Source organism: Aptenodytes forsteri, unplaced genomic scaffold (assembly GCF_000699145.1).
Source record: "Aptenodytes forsteri isolate BGI_AS27 unplaced genomic scaffold, ASM69914v1 Scaffold465, whole genome shotgun sequence".
Lineage (NCBI taxonomy): Eukaryota > Metazoa > Chordata > Aves > Sphenisciformes > Spheniscidae > Aptenodytes > Aptenodytes forsteri.
Genome location: NW_008795039.1, coordinates 134052 through 147945, shown reverse-complemented (window position 1 = coordinate 147945; position 13894 = coordinate 134052). Strand labels below are relative to the sequence as shown.

Below are 13894 nucleotides of genomic sequence, written 5' to 3'. Positions count from 1 at the left end.
CAGAAGTGTGTGAAACATTGTTATACCTGAAAAATTGTTAATTTGTAAATCCCAGGGACAAAAGGGCTCCACTGCAACTTTAAAGTTTCTATGCACGTAAATGTCAATAGAGTGCCTTCTCCATCATCAGCACTAAATTCACATTGATGCCTCTTTTCTTCTCTGTATTGATCCTTCCATGAGAACGTAGATTTGTATCTGTTAATTAATGCGTCCTGAAACAGCGTTTGTATTAATCAGGCAGATAAGAAAAATTGGATGCCTGCACCCTCATGACAACCGTAAAAGTGCTGGCCCTGATAAAATCGTGGATGGACCTCAATAAAAAAGTTCCTCCTTCCACTCAATAAACTAATCATCCTGCTTTTAATTATTCGGCAGAAAGATGTGTGGAGATTGGAGAATGTGTAAATCTATTTACTAACAGCAGTGTCTGGGAGGGAGAATGGGGCTGTCACAGGACGGTGCTGCAGGCTACGTTCTCTGTCCATCTGCTACTGCAGAAAAACTGGTTCTTGAAAGACGGGAAGGAACAGAAATGTTGAAGCTAATTGAAATCATGAATTCCTCCCTATAACCTTTCAAATGATTATTTCTTCTCCATTTCCCTCTTATTTTAATCGTAGATGTGTTATTTTCCATTGACACCTCTTCAAGGGTTTCCTGTTGTTGTTGGCTCAGTTTTGTTAGGTTTTTTTGGAGGCAGAGAGCTACAGTTCTATCACAAGACTCAAAAGACACTAAGAGAAAATGAAAACAAATAAGGAGGGGGAGAAAAATGAGAGCGAGCGAGCATGCAGCCAGTTTTATGTTTCATTTTTTATGGATGCCTGGTGGTTTGGATGTGGGGTTTTCTTTTTTATTGTATTAGTTTTGCTGCTTAGTGCTTATAGAGAAAATCTTGTTTGGAGTAGATGCCTTGCAGATTTGCTAGTTTATGATATATTCCTGCTTGACTGTAACTCTCGACTTTCAAAACAGAAGAATGCATTTAAGTGTAATCGAACGCCAAAAAGAATGTTCTTACGGCGGGAACCCTGTCAAAGGACATGTAAGCAGCTCCATAAACAACTAAAGGAAAGCCTCAGACATGTCTTAAGACCCTTTAAGAAAAGCTTGACTAATCCCCTTTGATGATTTTATTAAGTACTTGGGGTTGATGGTGCCAACTGGCAAACTACTGCATTTCACCAACAGGCCAGGAAAATCACTTCCTCTCCCATATTGCTTTGTAGCTCCTAATGTGATTGGGATATTAGCAGTTTGATATAATAAATTAACAGGTACTGTAAACAAGAGTCTGAAAAGGTAAGACAGTAAAGATGTTTGCCCTTAGTGATCCCATTAGGAAAGGCAGCAGGAAAAAAAGAAAAGAGCACAAGTTAAATTCATTAAGAGGCATTTATTAAATTTTTAGTTGCCTTCAGAAAAAGGATGCTGTGACTGCTATTCAGTTGGCACTTCAATATGCCACCCTGTTACTTCAACAAGTGTAGTAGAGGTGGGAGCCATTACAGAAGTAATTGGCATCTTTTCTGAGGAAGGGGGTGTTACTTCTCTTTCCCCTGAGTTTAAAGTTCAAAGAAAATTTTCCTCTTTGTGATAAACACCTTAATTCTATTAAAACATCAAATCTTCCCTTTTAAAGAAGTTTTTTTTTCTCTCCTAAATTACCCTTCTTGGTTTATGGTAATGATGAACAGAGTCATCAGATCCCTGTTTCACAGCATCAGGTTTTAGAAATAAGCATGAATATTTCAGAACAAAGAAGACATCATACAAACTGCAGACTATCACAGCAATACTCCCCAAATTAATAGGACTCTTACAGGAAGAGCCTGCAATTTCCAACTTGTTTATAACTTCGTACGCTGATTAGAAAACGTTTGATTTTATATTGATTTACTTTCCTGTAGTAGGATGGGGAGGAGAGGCACAAAAGCAGAAGGGAGAATAATAGAGTATGTACATGTTTTGTCACAATGTATATAAAAATAAATCAAAAAGAGGAGCAGATTTCTGACAAATCCAAACGTGCTTAATATTTTTCCTGTATTTTTCTCCTATTCAGGATTCTCCACTTTGTCTCTAGCTGACCAGATGAGCCTTCTGCAGAGTGCTTGGATGGAGATTTTGATTCTTGGTGTTGTATACCGGTCACTTTCTTTTGAGGATGAGCTCGTATATGCTGAAGATTATATTATGGATGAAGACCAATCCAAATTGGCAGGCCTTCTTGACCTTAACAATGCCATACTGCAGCTGGTAAAGAAATACAAGAGCATGAAGCTGGAGAAAGAAGAGTTTGTCACCCTCAAAGCTATAGCACTTGCTAATTCAGGTTGGCAGAGTGGCATGACAGTTGCTACATTTTTAATATGTCACTTTTTTTTCTCTCTCCATAATACTTTCTGCATGCTTGTTTTAAACACGGTTTTAGAATAAGAAATTGCTAATCAGACCTTAGCCTATAAGGCAACACATGAAGTAGTTCAAACTAAGAAGAGCTTTCTGGTTCTAAGTAGTTGTGGAGTACGTTCCTAAGGGAGTGGAGAATACTGCACTGTATGATTTGGAGAGTATTTTACAGGCAAAGATCCTTTCAAATGAATATAGACGTTGTTCTCCTAAATCCATTCCATAATCCAGGCAAGTCTAATCATTGCAATTAAAACGAACAGAAAGGATGCATGAGAATATGCTAGATACGTTCTCTTTAAAGGCAGCTACTGATTTATTTGATCGCGTGAATTCAGGATATGGGAGGAGGGAGGAAACTCGTATTTAATCTCAAGGACCACACCTTACCTTACGGATCCTCTGTGTTTATGAGAATGCTCCTGCAAAAATTATTACCTGTGCAGCAGGGGTTAAAAAATCAGAAAGAATTTTTTTTCTGCATTTGAATTTAAAAGTGCTGAAGCAGTGAATACTGTCAGATAAGTAAAAATCGTTTGTGCTTTGTTGTTTTTCCTTTTGTGTCTCCTTAATGCTTTATTGTGGTCTTAAGTCCCTTTTAGCATTTGCATAAAGTTCACGATAGATCCCTCTTTAATGACGTGCCGATCATTAGATACCTGGGTGTCAATAACATGCTCTGATGCTATGTTCCATTGACAGTCACACCGTGCCCCTCCATCTGCTTTTGTTTTGACCCTATCTTTGAACTTTATCTTGGTTGCTGGCCAGTAGTTTTCCCTTTAATTACAAGAAGGAAACTGTCAATAAAATCTGTTAAATGGGATGCAATGAGTGGCTTGAATGGGCGGACGGCTATTTGTTCAAATTCTGCAGCATTCAAGGTATTGACAGTTTGTTTTCTGGGGCCATATGTGACGATCAATCTCAGGCTGGGCTCAGCCGCGCTGAAAAATGAAAAACCAGATTGCTTTTGCTTACTTGTGGATGACGACTTGTGATTTGGCGCGGTCCTAGTGAGATGAGACCTTCTGCCCAAATTGCCCCCCTGAGAGCCAGGACGCGTGACTGTTTTTAGAAATAATTTTTTAATTGATTTTGTAATTAACAGTTCATCTACAATATTGATGCATGAATCCTCAGATTGATAGGAGGGAAATTGTTTTCAACAATGAAGTTGTACTTTCCTATTTGTCTTTGTAATGTGATTTAGCCCTCTGCATTTTTAATTGGAAATATAATTCAAAAATGCGCAAAGCCAAAATGCTTATTAGTTTCTTTGTAAAATATTCTCCACCCCACTAACTCTGCCCTTAGTTTTAGAATATTACCTTATTTCCAGAATAAACAAAATGCTGAAATGCCTCTCAAAGATCAAAATTATTTTTAATTGAAGATTTATGTATAATTTTTGACCATTGTAAATAGACACTTGAGGATGCTTTGCAGCTGCAAGAAGGATTTTTCTCAAAATTGGTCATGCTCGCTGAACAGAGCAAGAAAGTTATCTGGAATTAGGAGTAAATTCAAAAGTTTTTTTGTATTTATTTTGATTCTGTAATCCAAAGACTGAATTAGAAATATTTCTATAGTTTACTTGATAAAAAGTGTAAGGGGCTAGAATAGAGCGATGTGGTGTTAAATACCACTCGCACCTTTTTTTTTTCCCCCTAAAAAAAGACATGCAGTGTTTAAGTAATAATAAAAGATACTGGTGCCAAAAAAGGTTTAGTCATACGTTGTGCATAGAGTGTATCCAAAATCATCTGTAGCGTCATTAACTTCGCTGGGAATTACAACCAGGATAATGTCAGAGATAAATACAGGTCAGCATGCTAAAATTCAGGGCACATTTAGGTGAAAACATTTCCGTCCCTCATCTTAAAAGAAATAAAATTGCTGTTTTAAAATCAAACTGTTGCAAGGAGGAGTTGAAAAGCAGCCCAGCCATTTGACTTCTCTTTCAACAGAATGTTTTGACTACTGACATTCAACATTCCAGCTTCGGGTTGTACATGCAGCGGATACCAAACTTCTGTCAGCTTGTAGCTACACTAACCTGTAGGTGTAAAATAACACCTGCAGAATTGCAGCCCACCAAAGAGTATCAGACCCCTAGTGTTTTAATTTACAAATGCTGCCAAAATAAAAGTAAAATTAAAATTAAAGTAAAATTAAAGTTTTTGTCTTTTTTTATAGACAAAACCAGAAATAGCTTATTTTCACATAACTGTGAACTTGATTAATGTAAATGCAGCTATATCTGAAAAAAAGAAATAAAATGCCATTATAAAATCAGTCAGTTAGCAATTCACATTTTAATAGATTTTGTTGCTACATCTGCTTTCTTCCAAAACTTCCACTATTTATTTTTCTGGTTTAAAATAGATTAGCCTTTTTATAGCTGTAGAGAGAATGGATGAAGTGTAATAAGAAATATTAGGCATTTCAGACGTTTTTGCCATATCCGCACTGTCTAGAAAGATTCCCAGGTTGACTCTACTGTAAACAGTAGACAAAGATGGTTTTACGGCTCTGTGTCTGTGTTAGTGATTTATGATACAGTGGCGTAACACTTTCTCTGCTGGTGTATAGAAGCAGAAAAAGAAATTGTAGATTGTCTCCATATTGATTGTATTTTGTTTGAATAAATACCACCAGCTTTGTTTAGGCCAACAAATCTCAGTATCGTGAGCGTTAAAACACCCCAACTGCTAACTTTTCTTCAGGCCTACGGAGTCCACTTGCGCAGTACTCGATCTGAGATAATCCTGCCTTTTGGTTTCTAAAAGGTGGGGAGGAGGAGCCGTTTCTTGGGGAGATTCTCTGGCAGCCATTATCAAATGATCCCTTTGCAGGGTTGGCCAGTGCCACGCTGCTTCTATAAATTTCCAGAAACGCAAGAAGTAGCAACCTTGTAGATTGGCACTGATTTCAAACGGAGTGCATATAGCATCTGAAACGTTTAAATACATATATAAGAGCACAAATGTTGCATAGACCTTTCAGTCCTGTGTATGTTAAAGTCTACACAGGCATGATTTCAACAGTTACGTTTAACTTGTAGTGCTTAATATGGAATTTACCAGGTTAGTTTTAAACATCTGCATTGATTCAATAGTAATTAATACAGCCTTTATGCTTGAACTCCAGAGAAGTCCTTCTCACCACGGCGTTGCCCTTGTCCTGTCCGTATCATGAGTTCCTTCCGTCTTTCTCTACCTTCTCTACACAAAAGCAAGTAGGTACCTTGAAGCTGCAGGATGCAACTGCCCTGCGTTCCACCTCACGCCGCCCAAATGAAGCAGGCTGGCACCAATGAGCACTTTGTTTACCCACGCAGAAAATCAACTTTGAATGGTTTCCAAAACATGCATGTACCAATTACTTCCTCTTGTGTAAGGGAAGGTGAAATATTTATAAAATACGTTTGAAGTGTACACAAGTGCGCACACGCACACGTGAACACTCCAACACATAAAAGATGACCTGCTCGTCTCTTTTGTATTAGAAAATGCTTTCCTGTATCGATTAGGTAATACTAAACAGGGAGTCGCAGGTGAGCAGTTTTTTGAAATTGCCTAATCAGTAAGGACTAAATTGTGCCTTCAGGCCAAATGTTGCAGAAAAGCTTAGGAGTCACAACTAAGACCAGATTTTTTAAGAGAAGCCCAGTTCCCATCCAAGACCTAACATACGGAGCTAGAGTGTCAAAGTACATTAGCACATTTGAAAATCTGATCCGTGTGTATCTGCTTAATAGGCTGCTGGCATCTTGAAAAATCTGACCCAAATGTGGATGCTAGGCACTTAAAAGTATAACCCTGTGCACTGTTGAAAATTTAATCTTAAATGCTAATACCTGCTGTCTAGCCTGTACCACCAGAAAGAGAAAAGGACCTCTGCTCACCATCACAACTTCTGGTCGCCCTTATTAACTCGCCTAAAAAAAACCAGCACCCTTTCAGTACTGAAAGAGTGAGAACCAAGAAGTACCTTGTACATTTTAGCATAATGAAGCACAGATCAACATTGATGCCAGTAAAGTTACACGATCATCTATCCTGGTAAAAAAATTAATTCGTTCTTACAACTTATTTAGCTTTCCAGCCACCAAAAAAGTGTACTCAAGAGCACTAGGCTATCACCGTTAAATAATATTATCCTAATAAAAATTAATTGGTAGAATCCTATAAATCACCTATTCCACAGGACATCATCTTTATTGCCAGTATAGACTGTGGCTTGTCTTTTGTCACAACATACCATATTTAGTCTCTAATAATGTCAATTTTTTCACTTTATTTTATTTAGTCATCTTGTTAGTGTTAGAATTCATGATTAAAATGTATCTATCGTGAATAGGCATATATAAAATAGATATACACACCTGTGTTACCAATGTTTACTTTGCCAAATATAAATAGCAAGGTCTGTTAACACTTTCATGTAATTTTGTAGAGAGAGCGGTACAGCATAGAAACAAATTTTTGGAAAAGGAAGTTGCTACTATAGTCTGAGTTTTTGTGTTGCTTGAACACAGTTTCTTCCTCATATTCCATTTTCATGTAATCAAATAGATGGCACCCGCAATTCTTAGAGAAAAAAAACAACTCTGCTACCATTTGCTTAATGATAGCATTAAGCATTAAGCAAATGGTAGCAAAGTGAGTTATTTTTTTTTCTTTTTCTGGTCTAGTAACTGAGTAACTTTGAGATATTCCTCACTTAGTTATGAAATAGGTAGATATTATTTACATGTTAGCAGCCTGAGACTCACGAAGGGCAAGCAGCGAGGCCAGCCCAGCGGCAGGTGGAAGGACAGAGCCCCGGGTTCCTTACTGCTGGGGCAGGACCGTAAGGGGAGCGCTGTGCTGCGTCTGCCAAGGGCCAGCTCTGCGCTGACAGGCGGATTTTCTGGGTAGGAAGGCAACGGTACGAACCGCTGTGTCACCAATGCAATTGCTAGTCTTCACTGTTACTCATCCTGCTTTTCCACAGCGCTAAACCGGTGGCTCTCAATGGTAGTTATGGCAATTACTTATATCTTGTAGCGGATAAAAAGGATTTTGAAGCATTCATTCAACATTTTCTTTCAGTTGGTATCTTACCCTCCAGCTCTATTATTTGAATTCCCCTTTTCCAGAGTTTTAGTAGCCTTATTGAGCAGGTACTTGAACCAGTTCATAGTATGCAATTTGTCCTGCATTGTGGAAATATTCCTTTATTTATTGCCCTCACTACCTATCCTAGTGGAAAGTAAGCCATTTCAGGAATAAAAACAAGGTGGTTTACTATGTTTTAACTTACCTTATGCCTGTGCTTTTAGTTCACTGCTAATCCAGTTAAACCCTGAAATAAATAGGCATGTTCTGTGAAGTAATTCCTTTTCTTATTACATCTTCATTTCCTACTGTGTTTTAAAAAACTGTTTCAAGGCTTCAGTTTTCATGTCTGTCCTTAAAAGTAGGCCAAACCAGTGCAATCCAGACTAAGACCTTGTTCACTAAAATCAATAATACAAGCCTGTGTTTCATTTTTTGGTTCCCACTGCCTGTAATTCCTGTGGGCAAGGAAGTCTCAATTTATTCCTCTTTAACTGCCAAAATATATTCTGATTGAAGTGTTGCTTCCAATAGAATAATCCAGATGTCAGATCATTTTTACCGTACTCTTTTGCAAGGGAAAATACTCTGTTTGTCTATGTGCTTGTCTCGTAGCCTAACCATGCAGACGCCAGCAAATAGTTCTGTTCAGGAAAGACAGGCAAATAGGTGGTCAAAATTAAGTATATTTGTTGACCCTACACAGGGAGGACCAAAGTAAGTACCTGGGGCAATTTCAGTTCTAGACTGGAAAAGGATGGGAATTCTTGCTGGGTGAGGGAACCAAGAACCTAATGTGATGTGCTATCGACAATTTCCATGGGCTTCTATCTTAAGCAGTATACTTTTCAAAATGGCACTGTGTTGTGTTTCTCATAAAAGTGGTATGGAAACACAATGTGGGCAAGCACTTTGCAAAAATGCAAGTTTCCCTGTGTAGATCTGGCATACGTTTCAGGCAGGGGAGGAAGGGGTTCTGTAATTCTGAGAACAGTTCGCCCCTCAATAAACACTGTGGCAGTTTTTGTGGGGGTTTTGGATTGGCAATACAATCCAGATAATAAATTCCTCTTATTTGAGACATAATCCAGATTAGGATTTTGTTGTCTTTACGTAAAGCAAAAACTGTTTTGCCTGCTGTTCTTACTCTTCATCCCATCCAGTTCTTCCAAGATCCTACAGCTTTCTAAACTGATTTATCTGGTTTGGGTTTGTGAACTGCTCAGCTCTACGGAATCACAAACATCACAGCGATTGCTGTCTTTCAAGTACTTGTTGATATTTGCCTCTCTGATGTGCTTTATCAGCATCTTAACGTGTGCGTTCGCTGCTGCATACTCCCTGCTGCTTGATTCACTGTAATAATTTCTTCCTTTATGCTGCCTGAATTTTCTGACAGGAAGAAATACTTCATTTGAGACCCCTGGGTTTCTACTGCTTCCTAGTGATGTTATATACAAAATCCATACATGCCAGCCTTCAACTTTCCTCAGAGCGGTATTTTGAGAGGTCTCCTTGCCCTCAGCTCAGATGCTTTCCAATCTTCAGCTAGTTGTCACCCTTTGCGGTGTGTTCTAAATAATTCCTGGGTGGCTGGATGTTTAGTTGCTGCATTTAAGATGAAGCTTAAATTTTAAACCAGGTAGATTGTAATCTGAATTTCTGGACCTTGTGGTGTTTTTCTTGGACGAGAATTCTAGTTTTCTCCCATTTCTGCACAATCAGTTGGCTGATCGGAAGAGGTACAGTTCTATTTTCCCATCCTGCGATGGTGAAACAAAGCATTTGCAAGGATAAAACGAGATTCTCAAAGCAGAGCTCAGTGAGTCCATGTCCTTATTTGTTGATCTCGCTCTCTCCTGTTGCAGCACTGATCAGTAACAACTTTTCCCCCTTCTAGACTGAAATCCCATGTTCTCAGCAGCACGTTGTATCAACAAGTCTTGTGTTTGTCTGTTGAGCTCTTCAGTTTCACCAGCCTGGGATCCTTTTTTTGCCAGGGCATTTAAGATCAAATCCTGCTTGCTTTCAGATGGCAAGACTTTCAAATTACGCTGTTTAATTTCATTCTTTATATAGGCACTGATTTTTAAGTGTATTACATCTGGGTATAGGTTTCTCCTGGATATTACCTGTGTAGGATGAAATTGTAAATTGTTCAGACTGTCTATAAAGCCACTTTAAAAAAAAAAAAAGAAAATATCATTACTAGGGTTTTTCTTGGTATAGGAAGAACATTCAAAAATCTTTGTACCTAACTTATAATTCAATTTCATATTGTCTGTGGAATTATTTCTTTATTTCTGGATTGTCACACAGACTCAGCGTTTCCTTAAATTACGGTGGTTCTTGTTGACATTGCCCTCTCTTACTAGTGAGGATTGGGTTTATCAGCAATACGTTAACCTGCTCTGAATTCACTTCTACATCTGCCAGTCTGTAGTTACTGAAAAGATTTCTCTTTTATTTTTCCTGCTCTTTTCCCCTTGGCTAGTTCAGCATTTTCAGCCATTTTCCTTATTTTCAAAGGCTTACGCCTGAGGGATTAAGATCTACATTCGTTTAATATCGGGAATAAAGTGGAAGTTCCAGACTGCAAGGCTAAAAGTTGAAGAAAGATCTTTGCAGAGATTAATATTTCCCTGAGCAATCTGCGAGCTGAATCATGGTCTAATTAAATAGCACAGATTTTGCATTTAAACATTAGCAGACCCTAGAACGAGTAAAGCTGAAATGAGTTTGAATCTTTTCTGTAAATGGGAAGTTAAATTATCATAGTAATTTGATTAAATCATTTTAAAATCTTTTAAGCGAAATCGCCATTTTAAAAGAACAGTTTGAAGTCTTAATTGCTGTTTGGAAGTGCCCCTCTCTCTGCTATTTTTTCTTACCCCATTTCCTGTGACAAAGTCTGTTTCCCAAGGCACAGCTTCCTAAACTGCTCCACGAACCACTGTTTGGCAGCGGAGTGCTTGCATTAGGCCAGTGGAGAGCTGGCCGGTCACGTTCTTCCCAGCTGCTAAATTGATTTCAAAGACAGCAACAAATACATTAAATGCTTTACTACTATTACTTTTCCCTGTAAGCAATTGCTCTGTTTACCGGAGGGATGGTATACAATCACCCTGCAAGGAAGGGATAAGATCCTTTGGTTTAAGATGTTGTCCACACAGTGGAAAAGTGCGAGAGCATGGACTGTAACAGCTGTATCAGAGAGGAGGTTTTGATTCACCTTCCATTCTTGGGTTTTCTGGGGGCGTTCTCTTCCTCTTTTCCCTCCTCGCTCAGTTTCTATGTAAGAAATAGGTAGAGCATAGATATTCCTAAGGCTGCAGGCCAAATTGCTATCCAAACTGCAGAGCTAAAGATCTCGGGGAAGTTTCATCTCTGTGCGAAAAATATATTAGTCTGGACTCCATCCATCTATTTTCAAACTCAAACATGGTTGCAGTTACAAATACCGATTCTGGGAAGAATCAGACCGGTCTTGCACAGGGTTAAAAACTAAACATTTATAGTCAGGTTCTCCAGAAAGACCTGTCTCTTTATGCAGTATGGTGTAAAAAAAAAAATTCACAAGAACAGTCGGTCTTTGACTCGCCAAGCCTTTGTTGCTGATAAAATGCTCCTATTTGGTTCCCCAGCAAATCTGGCCCTGGCACTGTGGGTCTGGGGAGAGGAGGAAAAGATGTGTAATTTCTGCACAAACTGTGCATGGTTTACGGAAGAATTATTTGGAGTAGCACATCGTGTGTTCTGTAGCACAACGGTGAATATCCAAGGACTTGGTAGAGAGTCCGGGAGTAAAGACGACAAATTGTTTGGAGTTTGCATTCCAAATTAAGCCCGGTGGCTGGACACTATGCTTAAGACATCAGTCACGTTTGTATGTGTGCGTTAGCATGTCTGTATCGATTACATCTGTTTGTAGGACACAGAATTCAGGGATTTTCTCTTATTGACACAGAATTATTTAATAGAACTGCCGTATTAGAAAACTATCAAAAATGTATGGATTTGGGGAATGGTCTCACATTAATTAGAACTAAATTTTGCTAGAGGTAATATTTCCCTGTCATCTTTTTTAAAATGTTGTAGCCTTTTTCCCTAAGAGAGATATTTTTGCGTTTCTCTGCTTTCAGCACCGTGCACCTTGATGTGCAGTATCACATCCCTGCAGCGTATGTCTTAACTGCATGCTTCTTAGAGCATGTATTCGCTAAGACTCAGAATTATTAAACGTGTAAAATTCCCATAGGACTCCATTATGTGTAATTAACAGATAAACTGTCATCAGAATCAATAAAACGTGCTAAATGATCCAAACTTGTATATAATTAAGTGTTTTAGAGCGGGAGCTGTAACTTTTATTTTTTTCCTTTTCAATTTGCACATTTGTTTTGACAATAGAAGCTGGAACATTTTTGTTAACCTGTTACTTACTGGTTTGTGTTTTGGTTTACGTGTTTGTGTTTGAAAAGAGAGAGGTATTTACTATCTGGCCTAATTATCTGAGGAAATAGTTGCACGTCAGCTTTTAGGAAATGAATCTTAGATGCATCTTAATTCTCTGAATGTAATTCAGGTATTTGAAGCACGTGCAAAATTTGATGTTGTTATCCTCAACAGGGTAAAACATGAGGCTCTGTCAAAATACTGATCCAGGGCATCGGGCTGCTTAAGACGGGGCTTGGAAACGATGATAGAAGTGGGTTCTTCACCATCCAACTCCTCAGTCATTATTCTGTCTGGGAACAGGAGCTTTATTCCAAAACCAAAAATTAAGATGCAAAGCAGCGTTGTACTAACTAGAGTTTTCAAGGATATACTTTAGTAATGCCACATCCCAGTTTCACCCTGAGCTAAGCTTGCACAGTGTAGCCTATCCCTAGGGCTGGTACCCCCACGCAGCAGTTATATTTTCATATGGTGTTTTATTGGCTCTGTAAGTCTGTCGACCGTCCAAATTTTGGTAGCTGATAGGGGCTGTTTGGTGGCCTCTTTCACCTATGACTGTTCTTCCTTACTTGCGCTCACCTCACTTTGGACCACATCAGGGTTTTTCTGGCATTTATGACCACATAAAAGTCAGAGAATTAGGGCTGCTCGTCCGAAGTCATCTTAGCATGGTCCAGTAACTGCGTGTTCTCAGGGACGTCTTCCCTTTCTGTATCTATGCTGTTGAGGGCTTTACAGTTGTTTCAGTTAGATCTTTTCTTTTTATTTCACACTTCCATTGCTTTAATCTTTCCGGGTCATGTAGCAGTTTCGTTTAGTTCCTGGTGTGCGTTGTGTCTAGGTTTGTCACTCAATACTTACACCACCAAAACATCTCACCTGGAAAGGTACAGGGCGAGGCGCTTGCTTTGAGTGATTTCGAAAAAATGCAAAACCCCAACGATAACAGGATAAACCACCCTCTGAGTGGGTGGGAGAGAAGGATTACACCTTGTAGGAGATGTTAGCTCCACAGAACAAAAGCTGTTCAGGAACATACTAAGTGTTGCCTGTCTGTCTGAATGTGCCTGAGGGGGAAAAAATTTGCTAAACGTATCAGGAAATCACATCAAACCTGCTTTCCCTTGCGTCAGTGCAGTGGTCCTAATCCCGCGATGAGCATCTCTGAGCAGTGGGTAACGACCGTGGCTTCCAACTCCACAGCCTTGGAGCCTGACACAGAATTTTGCCCAGCTTTTCCATAGTAGGGCAGCCATTCTTGCTTCCCTGATAAAACGCAGACCTCGATTCGTACAGCCCTTTGGCACTATCATTTCTTCAAAGCAGTGACTGTAAGAGATGGTTTATGGAGCAGCGAGAGTGACTGTTTTACTTGTTTGAGGAGGATGAGGAGAAGGATTACTTACACAGGAGTTAATTATACATTTGTAGCTCCACAGCGGTTCCAGATACTTTCCTGAAGGTCAATATAGATATCAGTGGGTAATTATCTTCCTTCTTTGTGAAAGAGGATGGACAGAACCAGCGAAAGTGTTGTGCAGCCATAGCCTTACCTGACTTTTGGCACGCCAAACTGAAACCTCCTGTTGCTCCTTTGTTTTGCAGACTCAATGCACATAGAGGATGTTGAGGCAGTGCAGAAACTTCAGGATGTCTTACATGAGGCTCTGCAGGATTATGAGGCCGGGCAGCACATGGAAGACCCACGTCGCGCAGGCAAGATGTTGATGACTCTCCCGCTTCTGAGGCAAACCTCCACCAAGGCTGTGCAGCATTTCTACAACATCAAACTGGAAGGCAAAGTCCCCATGCACAAACTTTTTTTGGAAATGCTGGAAGCCAAGGTCTGACTAAAGCATCATGGGCTTCCCCATCATACGTTTTAAAAAAAAAAAAAAAAAAAAAAAAAAAAA

The 13894-nt window shown here is 39.2% G+C and overlaps 1 protein-coding gene across 7 annotated transcripts in view; it reads left to right on the top strand.

Annotated features, from left to right (window-relative positions):
• Nucleotides 1–13894, top strand: part of ESRRG (estrogen related receptor gamma) — a 385239-nt gene extending 371345 nt beyond the window's left edge. For all 7 annotated transcript variants that reach the window (XM_009276836.2, XM_019471414.1, XM_009276841.2 and 4 more), the window contains 2 exons: nt 2072–2341; nt 13587–13894. In XM_009276836.2, coding sequence (XP_009275111.2) covers nt 2072–2341; nt 13587–13831 — 515 coding nt within the window. In that variant the 3' untranslated portion in view covers nt 13832–13894. The remainder of the gene's footprint in view (nt 1–2071; nt 2342–13586) is intronic.